The following is a 17,843-nucleotide window of genomic DNA, read 5'->3' as shown; positions in this document are numbered from 1 at the left end:
ATGGAATGTCATCCTGAGCACGCATCTGCACTACTTCTTCTTTTTCTTCAATCATGTGCAGCACAAGGCTGCATCATTGGCTGAGGGCACGGCTGTGCTGCTTGTTGCAATGTCCTCTGCTGGTCATGGCAGGAATTTGGAATTTTTCCACGGTGCTGGTGATAGCTCGCCTACTCTTCATGAAGGACACAATGGGATCGTTCACGTCCACCAAGGTATCCTGGCAGATGAGACGCCCGCTCAACATCCATCCGAGGGACCCTTTTTTCTCCTTGTATGGGAGGCTTCTCCTGGGAGAAGCTTCATGTGCAAGACGTCTGCATCTTCTTCCTCCATCCTTGCCTGTCTTGGTGCTCTCATGAGCCTCTCCTGGTACTCTCACGGTGGACTCTCCCATCTCCACTCACATGCACACCCATGGACTCTCTCATGTCCTCGTTAGTTCTCCACCCGAACTCTCCTGTATCGACCCCTCTGGTCTCGACTCTCGTGCAGGGACTACTCTTCCTCTTCCTCCTGGGCAAAGTCTTGCTCTCAGGTCCTGGCCACAGGGGCGGCCCCAACAAAAAAATATGCACATCCGCTCATCTGGGCTCCAGAGCCCACCGCACTACCACAGCTGGCACACACTGACCAGCAAGATCTTAATTGGCCTTTTTTGCACACCCATGACATGTGTGCCTCTGAGGATGGGAAGTCCACGCCGAGTCCCGCTGTCCAGAGGTATCTACGCATTCATAATTAATCTGTTTACCCTGTCTATACATTGCATACGCTGCCTCCTCAGCGTCATGTGATTCAAATGTCTTACTCCAACAGATCCCTTTGACATGGCAATCAAACCTCCTCAAAACACACGGACCATACTACACTTACAACAGTCCAGCTACGGATCCCCCCCCCTTCCATGGAAGAATATATATTTCAATAATATGTGTTTATTTAGTATGAAAGATGATAACGGTCCTCATACTGATCTGTGGTGGGGACCCCTTTTACTTGCATTCTTCCGTTCACATCCAATCTTTGGTTCCCATCATGAATCCAATTAGTTCTTCGTTTAAACTTCTGAAAGTTTAGATCCACTACATCCACTCCACTTCCCTCTTCCATCAAATCTTTGACTTTCAAAGTCGGCGTTCATTCATCTGGAGGATTCCTGCAACTATTTGAAATTTCCATTTTGAAATGTTCGGCTGTTTCAACTCCCCATTTTAGCACTTGCTGCTTGAAGCTTGGATGAAACTTCTTTCGTACACTGTGCAGGGCTGTGGATAGCATCATTTGTGAAACACTGGAATAATAGTTTATATCTGGGCCAAGATTCAAACCTAGGCTAGAGGAGAGTATGGAAGCTTGCGACACCAAGGGGAAAGAAAAAATAATAAACAAACAAAGGAGCAATACCCCCAGGGCACTCACCTTGTAGTGGCTGGATAAGACAACCAGGGAACATGGATGGATGAACTGGTGGGCATGGATGACCCACAAAATATGGAATGGAGAAGAAAGTAAATACCTTTGGATTTTTTTCATTCCATGAACAAACTTTGGTGCATCATGGGTGATAAAGGTTATGGTACAGTTTCATCAAAATTGAGTGTGTGTTTTCAGAGAAGGAAGGAAATACATATTTTGGGGGGCAATCCCCCCCTCTCACCCGAAGACCTCAAATTTTTCAATGGCATGAACAAACTTTCGAACATCATGGGTGATTAAGCCTGTGGTCAAGTTTGATATCGAAATTGTGTGTGTAGTTTCTGAGAAGAAAGCAAATATATTTTGGGGGGCAAGCCTCGTAGACCCCTTTGGGGCCCAAACTTATTTATTATTACTTTTTTTTAATGCCATGAAGAAATTTTGGTACATTCCCGGTGATGAACGTTGTGTTAGAGTTTCATCGAAATGTGTCGTTTGAGAGAAGAAATTGAAAGGACTGTATTTGTGAACGGACGGATGACACGCCATCTCATAAGCTCCTGGAACTACGTTCTCGGTAAGCTAAAACAAGTGTGCTTTTGGTGATCTTTACACCCTCTTCACCATGTGACACTTCTTGGCTTCATTGTCAACTGTGTGTGAAGACACTTGGTGGAGTAGCAGTCCCGTAGTGTTGTTTACTAGACAAATTCGGAGACGGGGGCAATTCAAATTATTTTCATCCAACGGACCAACCGGAGGATCATCCATCCATGTACTTTTGTATCCACAAAATTTCAAAAACCGTTCTTCCTTTAGTTTGCATATTGCAGATATCTATTCCTCATGACATTATCTCAACCTGATTAGTTTACGGCTGCGATTGATGAATTGTGTTGCTATGGCAACCATCTTGGTGATTTGGCTTGTGTACGTGATATTTCAAAAAACGTTCAATATTTAGCTTTCAAATGACACAGATCGATTCATTCTGTCACCCAAAAGGTGGGAGACCTCGATAATCTGATCCTTGTTATTCTGACATTGTTTATTATTTGTGACATTTTTAGCTCACCTGGAACATCGTTCCGGGGAGCTTATGGGATGGCATGTCGTCCATCAGTTCGTCTGTCCACAAATATTTTTCAACTTCTTGTCTGAAACTACACAAACGATTTCGATGAAACTTGACTGCATCCAACATCACCCATGATGTAGCAAATATTGTTCATGGCACAAAAAAAATTGGCGTCTAAATGTGGTGTTGTCCCACAATGGAGGTATTTTCTTTCCTCTTAGAAACTAAACACACGATTCCGATGAAAGTTCACCACAACCTTCATCACCCATGATTGTACCACAGTTTGTTCACGGCATGAAAAAAATAATCCATCCGTATTTACTTTCTTCTCCATAACATATTTTGTAGGTCATCCATGTCTTCCAGTGCCTGGTTATCTTATCCAGCCGCCACCAAGTGAGCGCCCAGGGGTATTGTCCCTATGTTGAACTACAACTTACAAAATCTTTCTTTATTTTCTGCAGGTATGCTGAGCCTGAAATACTGAAATCTTTTGAGGAAGAGCCACAAACTGGTAAGTTTTGAGAATGAATCTTTTCTCATAAGTTACAAGTATTTTGCCTTTTATTTGGATATTTAATGACTTGGATGAGGAGAGACCTGAAAATGGTTGTTGTCGTAGTTCTTATTTTCAATTTCCCACAAAGGCTGCTTGTTCATGATAATGACACGAACAACTTCCCCCTCACTGCAGAAACCTTTCCCTTGCATGCTCTGGCCATTTTGTTTTGATTCTCCAGCAATGCCATGGTGGTGTTTTAACCACTTTTCACCACTTTTTTTTCCCAGCAGATTTGGAAGCTTACCTCATATTTAACACCGTCTTTCAGCAGATTGCAGTTTCACAGATTTGAAGGAAATTTTGAATGGTTTGGGGTGCCGGCAATAATTCACCTTTTCTTGGCTGACATATATTTTGGATCTTTCGTGTCCCACCAGTAATCAATGCAAGCCATTCCATATTGAGCTGTTGCTGTAGATTTGCAAAGTAACTTTTTCTGAATACATTTCCTCTCTGAGTTGGGGTTGGTGGGGTAATGTATTGTCTCAACCATCTGTGGAGAGATCTTCAGAATTCCCTCTACTTACAATACAACACAAAACACACTGACACAGACTTCAAAATTCACAGCGCACACAAAATGACACATATATCCCACACATCTACAGAACACAATAACAAACACAACATGTCACTCCAGCCTGAGTCATCCACCGACGATCCAAGTCCTTTTAGCCTTTGACCATGTTGAGCAACCGTGCCAAATAAGGTGGAGATGTTTTGGGAGTGGGCCTTCTTGCTCTTTGTGCTCTTTTGACTCCAACCTCTGCCATACCATCTCTCATCCCTCTGATCAGCAGGCAGCAGCCTCTTCACTCTCTGCAGATCTGGATAAAATCACAAACTGGTGAAACATTTGGATCACGTCTTTCAATCGTGACAAATCTCACACTCTCACAATGTCTCTCCATCTGGAACCCCCGCCACACCCCCCCGCCCCCATCTACTTTCTCAATAACCCCCTTGAAAAAGTCCTCTCATTCAAGCTATCTGCCACGATCTTTCCCAGGAAAGCCACATCTCCAAGCAGGCCTCCAAAGCCAGTCACCGACTGGGCATCCTCCATCGTGCGAAATCCTTCCTTGGCACACCTCATCTTCGAGCCACTTAAAAGCTTTCATCCGCACTCTGAAGGAGTACTGCTCTCACCTCTGGGGTGGTGCTCCTGCCTCACACCGAGCCCGACTTCACGCTGTGGAAACCAAGCCTCCGTGTGGTGAAGAAGTTGTGACTCATTCGTATCGCATGCAATGGAGCGGTCTTTGGGTCTCTCACTACAGGCAGGTCGATGGTCTTTCAGTCTTCTACCGTCTCTCCGGCAACTCCCCCCCCCTTCTCTGTCTGTGATCTGTCCCACCCCCATATTTCATCAGGACGTTCGTGCTCTGCCATCAACCCCCTTCTGGTAAAACTACCAAAATCAAGAATCACTGCTCACCTTCACTCTTTCATTCCTCTTTTTTCCTCACCAAGCTGTTCCTCACGAACTCCCACACTCACTTCAATCCAACTCTCCCTTCTATTTCTTCAAAACAGCTGTTGTTCACTCTCATCTCTTATCTTCCCCCATCCAAAACCATGATCTTTTCTACCCCTGTTAATCCACCCCAAACCCACATCCTTCAAATTCCTTGCTTTCCTTCCAGAAAGTCCCTTTTGTGTGAGGACCAGGAAGTCCCTGAAGTGTCCGTCTCTTGTTTACCCCATGTACCCCGCCCCACCTCTCTCCCTTCCACAGATTTCCAAATGTCTCTCTTCCCCACTGTTTCGTGGTTCCCTCTCCCACCCCTCTTGTCTCCAGCTCCCCTTGTTTTTCAATCTTTGTGTTAGCTCGAACACAAACCTCGACATTGTATATTTTAAAAAAGGGTTGACACCAGAAACATCAGTTTCCCCTTGCTTCCAATGGCGGTTTCCATCGCTCGATCAATGTCCTGGCGATTCCATGATGAACGTTGTGCTCGGTGTCCCGACTGATTGCATAAGCTTGGAGACATTAAACACCTCTCGGTATCTTTCATGAAGACTTGGCAAGTTATTGACGGCACCCTGAACGAATTACAAATTCCTGCCTTTACCAACTACAATCATGTCAGGCCGAGCCAACCTGTTCCTGAAAGACTCAGACCAATCATGCATCTTTGTCCTTGTCTCCTTGACCTCTTACTCGTGGACATGGTACAGTGGTACACAAACAACTGGTTGGTCAAGAAGTAGAAGAAGAAGACGATGAAACCGACGATATAATTTCCAACATGCACACACATCTGAACACATTGGTATTCTGTCCATTGATCTTTTTCTGTCACAATATCTGTTTGCTGTTGATTTCACCTCATCTTTGCAGGATTTCCTCTTCGTCAGAGTGAAGAAATAAAGGTTGGTGATGGGTTCAAGAAAGAGTGTGAAGATGATGATGGTGATGACATCATCCGCACTCTGAAGAGTGCAACTGAGATTGAGTGCAATGAGGCCAAGTTTGGGGAGCAATCTCCGGTAAGTAAGACTTTGGATTACCTACATATTTATGTGTTATACAAATTATTTCCTCCTCTTTAGTTCTGATGACTTTTCTGACAGGAGTTGATGTGATGGTTCGCAGGATGGCCGAGAAGTACACACACTCCCCTCGAAGCAGTCCAACCTGGGTTGGGAAATTATTTTCAGAAGTTTACCGCTGCTGATGCAGAGTCTTTTCACCACCTTACTTAATGTGTTAAATTCGTTAATCGTGCCTGTTTGTGTCCTTCAGGACGTTCTCAACAACAGAAGGTTTCCTGTTTGGAATGATTTTCAATTTTGTTTGACTGCCACATAAGCAGACAGATTAAAACAATTACCTGACACCTCAGTGCAGATGTGGGCTGACAGGATTGCGTGGAAGTCTGCACACTCACCTCGAAGCTGTCTGGCCTGGATTCGCATGCCGACCGAGCTATAAACTGTCTTCCCGATGTTTCACAGGCGTGGTGATTTATCATTGTGTGTGCCGTCCCTCAGATGGACGTTAAACTGGGTGTCCCATCTGCTGGCAATAGTTGGTGTACATGAAAGATCCCACGGTGTCATTCACGATGAGTGGGCAAGCTATAGCTGGCACCCTGGCCAAATTACAAATTCCTGTCCTGACTTCCTGAGCCAGAGTGGCGACTCAACCAGCAATACAGCACAGCAACTGCTTCAGCAACACAGAATGTTTGCATGATAAATGATGATGATGATGATGATGATGATGATCATTATTATTATTGAGTTGATGTGACATAATGACTAAACACTCCATGTTTGTGCATTTGTTATCAGGTGCAGGTACCACAAGCCTCGACTCTGTGCACCAAAAAGTACACTCAAAAGTTCGAAGATTGGCAGGTTATCTCCGAAATTGGACGAGTCTTTGGAACCATCTCCAAAGGAAAGAACATTCACACTGCAGAAGAGGTACAATCTTGTTTTACACAGTACTTGTGTCATCCTTTTACATTATGGGAGCTGGAATACAGCTCGTGGGAGAGTGATAACACAGAACAGAAAGAACACGGTGAACACAGACAGTGGGTTAGAGGGACATGGCAGAGGGACATGAGGAAGAAGAATGATAACAAAGGGATGGGAAGATTCTCCTGCCCATGAATTCACCTCTTTTTCTGTTTAGTTGAAAGATGCTTTTATTTTAGATACACAGGCCCCACATCATTCACGTAGAAGATTCCATCAAATATGTAATCACAACGAACAAATGTTGTGCAATTTGGGACAGATGATGACTGTCAGAAATCTCACCAAAAAATATTGGAAAAAACCATTTTGAGGCAAAATTGAGGGGGCTTCTTAATTCCTATCATTGGTTTTCCCCAAATTCTCACATCACTTACCTCCACCCCCTCGACTCCCTCACCCCTTACACTTCATTCTTCAATTTCATTTTTCTTCCTCTTCCAATTCCTGCCACTTAACCAGACTCACTTGTGGTGTGACTACACATATCTGTCTCCCTATTCCACTAAGGTATGTCTTTTATCGATGTAAAGTTGTTCCTTTCTGTCATTTAGCCCCAACATACACTTCTGTATCAGTCGATGTTATCATTGTATAACCACAACAAACCAATATTGGATATTTACTTGTTTTCCCACAATGTAACTAATGTGGTACAATATGACTCATGTCATCTCTTTCAGGTTCCTTTGAAGAGGGTAAATAAATCGAACTACATTGAAGACGTAAGTTTGTGTGAATATGGAGATAACGGTGTTTAAACTGATGAACAAATCCAATTTCATTTACCTCTGAACTGTTCTGAAAGATGATTGTCTATTGGCGCCTGAGGCTGTGAGTCTCTCTTTTTGTGTGTGACAATTTTGTGGTTTTAGCTTTGGGGCAGGCAAATTAATCTTTATACAGCTTACAAAATGAGTTTGTTCAATTTTCTTCTTTTTTCATTCTTTTTTGCAGTTCATCACTGAAGCTTTCATCTTGAAGGGTCTTGATCGTACAAACATTCGTAAGTGTGGATTTCACTCAAACTTATCGAATGTTGTCTTATCGCAATAATTCTCATCACTGGTTTGCCTTGCATGGCGTTGGCTTCACGGTGAGGGTGCTGGCTTGGGATCCTAGGGTCCTGAGTTCGAGCCCCATTGGCTGTTTAATTAACACCAGGGGGTTGACTCGGCCTGTCATCCTTCCGAGGTCGGCGAAATGAGCATCAGTGTGCTGGTAATCGGGGCACTGCATCAGCGGCAAAGCCATGCCCCAAACCAATGATGCAACCAGCAGCCAAAAAAAGGCTGCACACGAAGGGAACTGGTTTGCCTTCACCTGTCCACTCTATACGAATTGTGATTGATACATACACTACCCATATAACCACCCCTGTCCCATCCCTTGTTTGGACCATTTATATTCCAGTCTGACCCCCCTCCCCGACCCCATCTACCCATCCTTATTTAATAGATGTACTTATGAGTGTTATCCAGGGGGCTGCCTAAATCTTTCCAGACAAGATCATCGATGGTGAAAGGAGCAGATCAAAGCTTACCTGTTGATTACTTGTCAGTGGAAGGGTCACACAAAATCCACTTGAGATGTGTTTGATATTGGACGAGTTTCTTTTGTCATTAATGTGTCCCACGATCTTGTTTCCCTCCGGTGAGGAATATTTCCTTTGGAAAAATTAAGTCCAGTTGCCAAATGAGCCTCATGATGGAGTATGTGGATAGAGGTAAGGTTTCTGAAGCCATTTGCTGAAACGCGCTATTTGTGTCCCTCAAGTCCACCTTTGAGCAGATAAATAATTTAGTAATTTGTAATCATGAATTATGATGTCCTGATTGTTGGGGCCTTTTATATTCTGGTTGAGGCTCATGCTCAACAATATATATTTGTTTCAGGAACATAAAGAGCAGAAAAGTACTTTAGTTTCATCCTCTCATGCTCAGAGTCTGTTGCCCCCACAACCACATGTATTAAGCTCAACCATGAAGGTTTTTTTTTGTATACACCGTCGAGGCTCCAATGAAAGCTAAAACACAAAGCACAGCAAGGGGGGCATATGAGACTAGAGGGGTGGGAGAGGGAAGGATAAAACAGTGGGGTTCAGAGACATGAGGAGATCTGTGGAAGGGAGAGGGATGGGGTGGGATACCCAGGGTAAACAAAATTGACACCACAGGGACTTATAGGTCCTCACATGACAGGAACTTTCAGAAAGGAAAGCAGGGAATTTTGGAGAAGGGTTTGGGGTTGATTAGTGGGGGAAGAAAAGGTCATGGTTTTGGATGGGGGAAAAAAGGGATGGTGGTGAACAGCTGTTTTGAAGACCTGGAGGGAAGAGTGCGGTTGAAGAGAGTGTGGGAATTTGTTCCAAATGTGGAAAAAAGAGGAATGAAAGCATGAAGGTGAGCAGTGATTCTTGATTTTGGTAGTTTTACCAGAAGGGGGGCCAAAGGCCATCCATATCTAGTGCCCATCTGTGTCTGCGGACATACTCCTACAGTTGGGTTTCTTGTTTTCTTAGGAGGTTGATGGCAGGATTTGCCCTCCAGCCACCATAAAACCCTTCATTCTGCAAAACATAGCACAAAGAAATCTGAAAAACCACTCCGTGGGAGTACCACCTGTGCAGCTGCCCTTCACAGGGTTGCTCACCAGATGACGGGATTGGGGCAAAGTCTTTGGGACCCCCTATCTTTGATGATAAGAGGGAAACCACGGGGTAACCTTCCAAGGTCAGATTGTGGTTGTGTGTGTCGGGGTGGTGCTGAGGTGTCGTCCACCAGACGGCGTTCTCCTTGGGTTAACCTGAGGCAGTCTTTGGGTGGGTGCCTGATATGTCCTATCCCGAAGAGAGGATGATCACCTGTCTCTCTTATCATCTGAGCTCAAGCGTTTGGACATCGGTATTGCAGCACTCTGAGGTTCGGAGACCGGATTGCGATGAGATCGTGGCGGGTGGTTACAACTCCTATTGGTCTGGTCACTCTGATGGTTACCATGCCCAAGGAGTTGCTGTAACTGTGTCCAACAAGCTGACGACAATGACAATGGAGGCAACACCGCTCAACGAGCATATTATAAGACTGAGGATTCATCACTCCTTGAGTGTCATTTCCCTGGTCTCTGCATATGCTCTGACTGAGGCGAGTGATCTCACCGTGAAGCATGCATTCCGTGGTTGATCATTGTCCCAGGTGAGATACTCTTCTGGCCTTGGGGGATTTCAATGCATCCATTGAAACTTTTCGGGATGGTTATGAGACATGTGTTGGTCTCCACGGGTCTGGAACTGTGAACAAGAATAGCACGAAGTTCATTGACTTTGCAACAAGTCATGGACTTCGGGTGTATGGACTTTGGGTCATGGACTTCCACAGGCTCATCGCTGGACTTGGTATTCCATTACAGGTGGTGTGGCAAAGGATATTGACCATGAGTTCATTGATGGTCGCTGGAGGATAATCCAGAACTGCAGGGTCTATCAGAGTGCTCAGTTCCTCAATACGGACCACAGGCTTGTTGTGGCAACTCTGAAGTTGCAGGTTAAATCCAGCAGAATGGTACCATCCCAGACTCGGGCTGGATGTTGGCAAGCTCAAGAATGAGAAGGTCGCTAAGGAGTTTGCGAACAGGCTGAGTGGAGATTTGGGGTGTCTGAGTGCTTTGGGGAATCCTGAAGAGTTGTGGAGTGCCTTCAAGACCACCGTCCTTGATGTTGCCATTGGATGTCTTGGAGCTCACCGTCAGGCGAAGAAGAATTTTGTCTCTCAAGGGACACTGGATACCATTGACTAGAGTCACAGGGTCAGGTTGAATGACAGAGCTGAGCTGTTCAGGGAGTTGAGGTGTAAAACTGTACGTGCAATAAGGGTGGACAAGGTGGCCTATGTGCAAGAAATCTGTGAGGAGGGAGAGCATCACCTGTGGTCAAGTGATTCTTGTCCTGCTTACAGGGGAATTCACGCATTCTGTTCCTCCAAGCCCGTCCCTCGGTGTACTGCAGTTAAAGCGGAGAGCGGTGGGGTCTTGACAGAGGAGTCCAAAGTGAAGGCCCGCTGGGCCGGTTACTTTGAGCGGCTGCACCGGACTGATCCACCAGTTGTCGAGTTGGATGTCATTGGTGTAACTATCCCTTTTGCTGACCCTCCAATCAACTGTGGTCCACCTTCGTTTGTGGAAACAGACTGTGGTGAACCGGTTGAAATGGTTAAAGCTCCTGGGATCTGTGGCATCCATGCTGAACTTCTCAAGGCTGGTGCAAATGCTGCACTCATGTCATTGCATGCCATCCTGTGCTCTGCCTGGAACACAAGCATCATCCCAACTGACTGCAAGAGGGTCCTTGTTGTCCCTCTCTGGAAAGGGAAGGGTGATAGCCAAGACTGCAACAAGACTGAGGGGTGATGCCGCTCTCAGTGCCGGGCAAAGTCTTTGCTCAGATAATTCTTGATAGGGTTCACCACCATCTGCTTGAGCACCAGCATCCACAGCAGTCAGGCTTTACACCAAAGATGTCAACGATTGACCATATCCTTGCTCTTCGGGTCCTCACCGCACGCAGGCGAGAGTTTCGGCAGGGGCTGCTTGCAGCGAATGTTGATCTCTGTAAAGCGTTTGATCCAGTGAATCGGGATGCCTTCTGGAGGATTCTTGGTTTTCATGGGTGCGACCAAAACTGATCTATCTGATGTCAGTACTCTACTCTGTTACTGAGAGTGCTCTGAGATGTGGTGGTACCATCTCTGACTTATTTCCAGTTGCTGCTGAAGTTCGTATGGCCCCCATACTTTTCAGCACTTGTCTGGACTGGCTTCTGGGGAGGATGTTGGAGAGATCAGGTTGCGGTGCATCCTTTGGAAATGTCAAGATCTCTGACCTTTATTTCGCTGATGATGCAGTCATTTTTGTGGAGACTCTAGATATCCTTTTAGGGGCCCTCGAGGTGCTGAATAAGGAGTCGGAGCCACTGGGATGATGGGTTTCCTGGGTCAAAACAAAGATCCAGGCTTTCAATGATATCTTGGATGCTGCTGTCCTGTCTTTACCTGTTTTTGGTGAGGATGTTGACGTCGTGGAGAGATTCCCTTACCTTGGCATTGATATTCATGTCTCTCCTGGCTGTGAGTCAGAGGTCAACAGATGTCTGGGTCGGGCCTGGGGAGTCATGGATTCACTGGATCATGGGATGTGGCGCTGCCGGTTCCTGTGCGTGAGGACGAAAGTCTGAGTCTTCAGGTCCTTGGTGCTTCCAGTCTGGCTCTGTGGATGTGAGACTTTAACTCTGACCAGGGATCTGAGACGGAGACTTAATTCCTTTGGTTCCAGGTCACTTCAGAGCATCCTTGGCTCTCGCTGGTCAGACCTTGTGTCCAACGAGCGGTTGCTGAGATACTCAAATGAAATTTGTTACCTGCATCGTCCGTGACCTGGCTCGTTTTCCTAACGCTGATCCTGCTCATCAGATGTTTTTTCAGCGAGGGAGCCTCGTGAGGGGAGGAGGCCAATGGGCTGACCACATGCTTCGTGGTTGCAGCAGGATGATCAGCATCTCAAGAAGATGGGGATGGGCCACGCTTCTGCCTGGGGGATGGCCAGACGGAGGCTCTTAGAGTACCGGCGGAAAGTGGACGCAGCGACTCGCTGCTCCGGGCGCATGCTCCCATACTTGACCTGACCTGACCATAGCACAAAACCACACACATTTAGCACCTGCTGACCAAATCTACTGCGTACTCGTAAAACACAGTGATGCAGTATTCAAAAATATCCCTGTATCTCACAAAGTTGTATTTCTTCCATTGTATTGCAAAGAAAGTTACTTCTTTGTTCAAGTCAATTACAGGAATTTTGACTACAGGCACATGAAATGAATAAAACTGGAAGAGTGGGCAACAGAAAATATGTGTACTCGCGATACCCGTGCACATGCACGGGATAGCAGTACAACAAAGCTGCTAGCATTCGACAGACCGGACACGGGGAATCACAAAAATAGGCATTGTGCAAAATGCAAGTGGGACGATGGAACGCCAAGACTTCCCAAACATGTCGGCATATCCACTAAGTGCCACAGCAATTTCATAGGAATCGTGTGACGGCGAGCCGAGTTTTTCGTGTGCAAGCTTGGTATTATAATAGAGATAATTAACGCTTTTAGTTTTAATTGTGCAACACAAAAATAATGGGACATTTTCAGCATCGTTTAAGGAAACGAAAAATGTGATTGTTATCCATGTTTTAAGTATTAGTATAAAAATGAGGTTCAATTTGGAGTGTAAAAATTTCTATGACAATTGATCAGTCATCCCTGACACTACATGAGGAATGTTTGACAAAATCAGTACTTAAATGGATACACTGCATACACAGTCATTCAAATGACAAAGCACAGACTTTACAACGACAGAGCACACCACGGATTACAATTTGAACATTTACTGAAATAAAAACCTTTAATTCTGGAATTTTATTGCACCCTGTGCAACCAGGCCTAATGCCGGTGTGGTTTCCCGCCAAAATTTGCTTTCCGTGCAAACATATAAAGTATGTATAATACCCATGAAGCACGACATAGCAAAGTGATCGATGATAAAATGAAGGATTGCAGGACAAAATAAAATAATCCTGCAGTGGAAATAAGAATAACTCACCGACTTGCTGAGATAACGCACCAATGGAGCAGCTCTGTGAAATGGTGGCCTCAAAGAAACTGCACTGGTTGTTTTTGTTGTTTTTGTTGTTGTAGTTCTTGTTATTATTATTATTATTATTATTATTATTATTATTATTCCTCTTCTTCTTCTTCCTCTTTTTCTTCTTCTTTTTCTTCTATGAATTTTGATGGCGCTTTCAGAGCCAGCAGGCTCCATACACGCCATGCACCTGAACATGATCAAAATCGCATATTATCCCATCAAGTGCAAGGAAATTTAAATGGATTTCCCACACTCCTTCAGGAATTTTAGTGCCACCTTACAGGGTTGTGGATGCGTCTGGTTCATCAGCCTCAACGCTACTGGTAGATCCAACACCTTGATCCCCTTCACTCCTACATTCTGTACCAGATGCCACCGATGTCCCTCATAAAGAGGGCAATTTTGGAATATATGATTCAGATCTTCGTGTTTCCTGCACGGCTCAGAAAACCCCGAAGGGTGGCAAGCAATTTTATACAGATATGAATTGAGGCGACAGTGCCCGAGTCTTAGCCTACCAAGAGCTACCTGGTCTCTCCAGGAAAGCATGGGAAGTTTAACTAGAGATACCACATCTGGATGCACCATGTAACAGAATCTTCCCTTCGTGCTGGAGTCCCACTGAAATTGCTATTTTTTTTCTCAATCTGGCCTTTGGCCAGACTAATAATTCCTGATGGTCCCAGGGGGGATTTGGGTGACATTTTGCAGTTTAAGGGCATGCTTCGTCACAAGATCACAAGCCTCATTTCCACCAATGCTGACATGAGCAGGGATCCACCAGAGGTCGACCACCAGACCCCTCCACTTCACAATATTAACCAAATGACAAATTCGCAATGGTAATGCCTTAACCTCACTCACTAGGTCTGACTGTCCCACTCTTTCCACATTAGGACAAGAAGGTTTACCAGCAATGGCCGAGTCGGGGCAGGGGCTCGAGGCTCCAAATTGGCAAGACTCTGCCAAAGAGGAATTGCTCAAAAAATGTACTCCTCGTGAGATGAACCGGCAGAAAGTGATCGAAGGTGGTTGTTTCGCTTCTGGACAGTTTTCCAAGTTTTATTGTGCTTTCGTTGACATGCATATGTTTGAGTTTCTGCATCTTGTATTGAGGACAGGAACCTTGCACTCTTGCAGAACTATTTCAAACTGAGGACAAGCATGTACAGAACCTCAAGATTCTGCAGGATGTGTTCCGTACTCACCTGCAGCCTGTACTCACCCCCAGGGAATTGCAGAATATCTTCCTGAATATCGACCAGATTGTTCCCATACACGGTGAATCACTGCTTGACCAAGAGTCATCTCATACTTTATTTTAGTGGTATCAGTCGTTTTGGCCAAGAATTGAGTTCAAGTTAAAGTTCAAAATGCAGTTTTGTTGAAGTTGAAATTGCTTTGTGGAACAACTCTATGAAGGTCCTGAACATGTTTTTTGAAACAAGCACTGGTGTTTACACGCATGTATTTATTTTTCATGTATCCCCCTGCCCCCCCCCACCGCCCCCCTCGGTGCAGAAACTTTTAACGAGTCCATGAAGAAGATGAGTGAAAAAAACGACGTGGTTTATGAGATTGGGAATCTCGTACTATATTATGTAAGCAGGTTGTTTGTTTCTCACAAATAATTTTCTAATATTCGCTCCCCTGTGTGCACCCACTCACTACTATACTTTCGACACAATGGCCATTGATGCACATGACTGATGATCACCCAAACATAGGCAATCATGTGCATGATTTACTCGTCCGTTGTTATGCGCAGTTTTCTGGCGAACAAGGGCAAGCGCTGACCAAGGAAGCATGTGAGTTCTGCAGCATGCAGTCGATGGCTGTGGAGATGGCTCATGCCAAGCAGAAGGAGTCTCACTTCCAGCAGCTCATGGCTGTAAGTAACGCATCGCACTGGCAATCGATGTACTGTACAGTAAAGGGCCATTTTGTGTTTCTGCAAAAGGACTTAAGAGAGTGCATAATTTATTTGGGGAAATGATGATGTCCTCAAACATTTGAGAACAAGAACAAAACCTTTTCAAAGGTAGATAATGTATATATTATATATGTATATTCTTACAGCCATGAGTTCCGAGTGTTTATGAGAGGGTTAGTCCTTGTTTCTCCTCGGAAGAACCAGAGCTGGGGCCACCACTCACAATTAACTTTCGAGTATGGTGGGTTGCTTAACAACCACAAAAGCCAATAAGTTAACCATGAGTTCCAGTGTCCACTGTCTAATTTGCCATTTAACAAGAGGTCACGTGGCCTCCTGACCGGGGAACGCGCCCTTGGCGATGCACCAATCTTGTCTTGGTTAGATCTTCAGGAAGGCGGCCGAGCGTTGACTGCTGGTGCACACCGACTATGACAAGGTAATTTGTTTGGGAATTACCTCCCAGTCTATCTATGTTTGGACAATGCAGGATCAATGCAAGGAAATGACAGGTTGGTTGAAACACACAGACAGAAACCAGCACAGACACGTTGAAACGTCATCAAGGAATTTATTATTGAGAAAAATAAATAAACTGAAGAACTTTCTATCTCCTTGTGATGTAAATGGATGAATTCAAATCATTCAAAATAATCTCAAACGAATAAAGAATTCAACAAGTAGTTGTAGAAAAATGGACAAAGAGCAGATGCTTGTCACTATGCCTCGCTTAACAATTAAACACAAGACATCCGTACCCAGCAGATCATTCAGGAGGAAAAGAAATCCAGTCTCGGCTAACCAAGACAGAAGTCGTCGTGAGTCCAATAAAATGACCCCAAATGTGTATGCGTGCCTGGGTCAGCGCCAGCACCCTACCTCGCCATGCACCCACCCGCAAATAGGCCCAAACACCAATCGACGTCACGTAGTCACCTCCAGGAACCAGGGACGCCAAGAATCTGGTACGCAAGAGCCAGGTACCGAGTAGAACCAGCAGTAAAGAGTAAAAGGTTATCCCAGAAGAAAGAAAGGGAACCTATTATTTACCCTTCTCCAATGCATCAAAGAGTTAAAATCCAGCTAGACAAGGGAATGGGTCTATTCTGAACATGCATTTATGGAAATAACTGTCTGAGGACCTGGATGAGGTGTGCATGAGTGTTTCGCTTTGATGAGGTGTGCATCGGATACGATTCTGAAATCCATCACAATATTTTCTGCAGTTCTACATGATTCTGCTTTTCTCTGTTATTATCTTGTCACAGAGAAAATGTCTTTTAAGATTTCTGTAAGTTTTTTCTTCGTCATTTCTGTTGCTCCATTGATCACTGGTTCAATTTTGACGCTCTTCAAATTCCAGGATCTTTTCATTTCATTTTTCATTTCTTGATATTTGGTCATTTTCTTGAGTTCTGCGTTGTTTTGGCCAAAATCACTGGGAACTACCTGACACTTCAACGAGCAATGGAATTTATTTCTTTTTTTATACCTAAGTACTATATCCAACCCTGAAATTCTCACGGTGACGACAGGAAGCTCTGAGCAGCCCAAAATGCCGACGTCTGCAATTCCAAGACTTTATGCTGATGGAGATGCAACGTCTCACAAAGTACCCACTTCTTCTTGAAAATGTGCTCAAGTACACGGCAGGTATGTATATTATTGAACGTTTTTAGCTATTTTAATTGGTTCGTGGGATAATAGAAAAGTTCACATTTTATAATCTGACACCAGTCATGTTGTTCGCTGATTTTAACTATCTGGATAAATACCAACGAGCTTTGCCAGTTTTAGACCAAGCCGAAAAGGCTGGAGGTCTGAGAATGCTCTACGCTCTGCAGTCCAATTATTTGTGCCATACATACTGTAAAGAGGTTTGCAAACTGAAAGGAAAACTTTATGCTTGTGTTCACAGTTGCAAATAGCTTTGATGATCAAGTTTGAATTTGTCACTCTCATCTTCTTGGATGAGAGGGATGATTGGCTTTTGAACTTCCTCGTACTGGTGTTGATGTGGAGATTAAAAATACTGATGCAGGCATTCCCTTCTCCTGAGATGAACGTGGGTTTGTTGGGCTTTTGATGCAAGGGTCATTTTGGTCATGTGAGCAATATTCTGAAATCTGTTGCAGTTTGTCATCCAGACAAGGATAAGTTGCAGCAGGCTGTGAAGTGTTCTCGCGACATCCTCTTTCACATAAACGAAGCAGTGCGGAAACGGGAATACATTCAGGTGGACCATTTTTTTTCTTTCTTGAAGCACCTGTTAAATCTTGTTTGGCATTTTCTTGTGGTACACTGTTCCTGCCCAATTCCATATCTCGTCGATGCATGACGTCATCGACAGGTGCCGAAGGCAGGCAGCACTCGGTTTTTATTCTGTTTTCTTGTTTGGTTTGTTTGTCTGGGCGATATTTCAGCCATCCTTTGAGCTTGGAAGCTGAAATTTGGAGACAAAAGTGAAGATGTGTTTTGGCAAAAACGCTATTTTTATTTTTTGATGAATCAATTATTTGATTAATACTTAATTATTATCGATTTATTAATAACTTATTTATTTTGTTTCTCATCCTGGCAATATCTCGGGCACCTTTTGAGCTCGGAAGCTGATATTTGGACATGACAGTGAACAAGTGAGTTGACTTTAAAGGGTAT

General features: G+C 44.5%; 1 protein-coding gene across 2 annotated transcripts in view; it reads left to right on the top strand.

Annotated features, from left to right (window-relative positions):
- Positions 1 to 17,821, top strand: part of LOC147030728 (uncharacterized) — a 38,732-nt gene extending 20,911 nt beyond the window's left edge. Inside the window, exons 6-17 of one of the 2 annotated variants that reach the window (XM_085875076.1) lie at positions 2,965 to 3,014; positions 5,410 to 5,558; positions 6,366 to 6,500; positions 7,241 to 7,282; positions 7,515 to 7,563; positions 14,149 to 14,280; positions 14,393 to 14,533; positions 14,774 to 14,853; positions 15,021 to 15,143; positions 16,721 to 16,838; positions 17,321 to 17,421; positions 17,787 to 17,821. In XM_085875076.1, coding sequence (XP_085731202.1) covers positions 2,965 to 3,014; positions 5,410 to 5,558; positions 6,366 to 6,500; positions 7,241 to 7,282; positions 7,515 to 7,563; positions 14,149 to 14,280; positions 14,393 to 14,533; positions 14,774 to 14,853; positions 15,021 to 15,143; positions 16,721 to 16,838; positions 17,321 to 17,421; positions 17,787 to 17,798 — 1,132 coding nt within the window. In that variant the 3' untranslated portion in view covers positions 17,799 to 17,821. Of the gene's footprint in view, positions 1 to 2,964; positions 3,015 to 5,409; positions 5,559 to 6,365; positions 6,501 to 7,240; positions 7,283 to 7,514; positions 7,564 to 14,148; positions 14,281 to 14,392; positions 14,534 to 14,773; positions 14,854 to 15,020; positions 15,144 to 16,720; positions 16,839 to 17,320 lie in introns of both variants that reach the window. The other variant, XM_085875075.1, reaches the window with a different exon arrangement.
- The last annotated feature ends 22 nt before the right edge of the window (positions 17,822 to 17,843 follow it).

The sequence above is a fragment of the Eptatretus burgeri genome, chromosome 3 (genome assembly GCF_056783735.1).
Source record: "Eptatretus burgeri isolate ZD-2024b chromosome 3, Ebu_testis_v1, whole genome shotgun sequence".
Taxonomy (NCBI): domain Eukaryota; kingdom Metazoa; phylum Chordata; class Myxini; order Myxiniformes; family Myxinidae; genus Eptatretus; species Eptatretus burgeri.
Note: the sequence above shows the minus strand (reverse complement) of the source record. Positions and strands in the feature narration are given on the sequence as shown.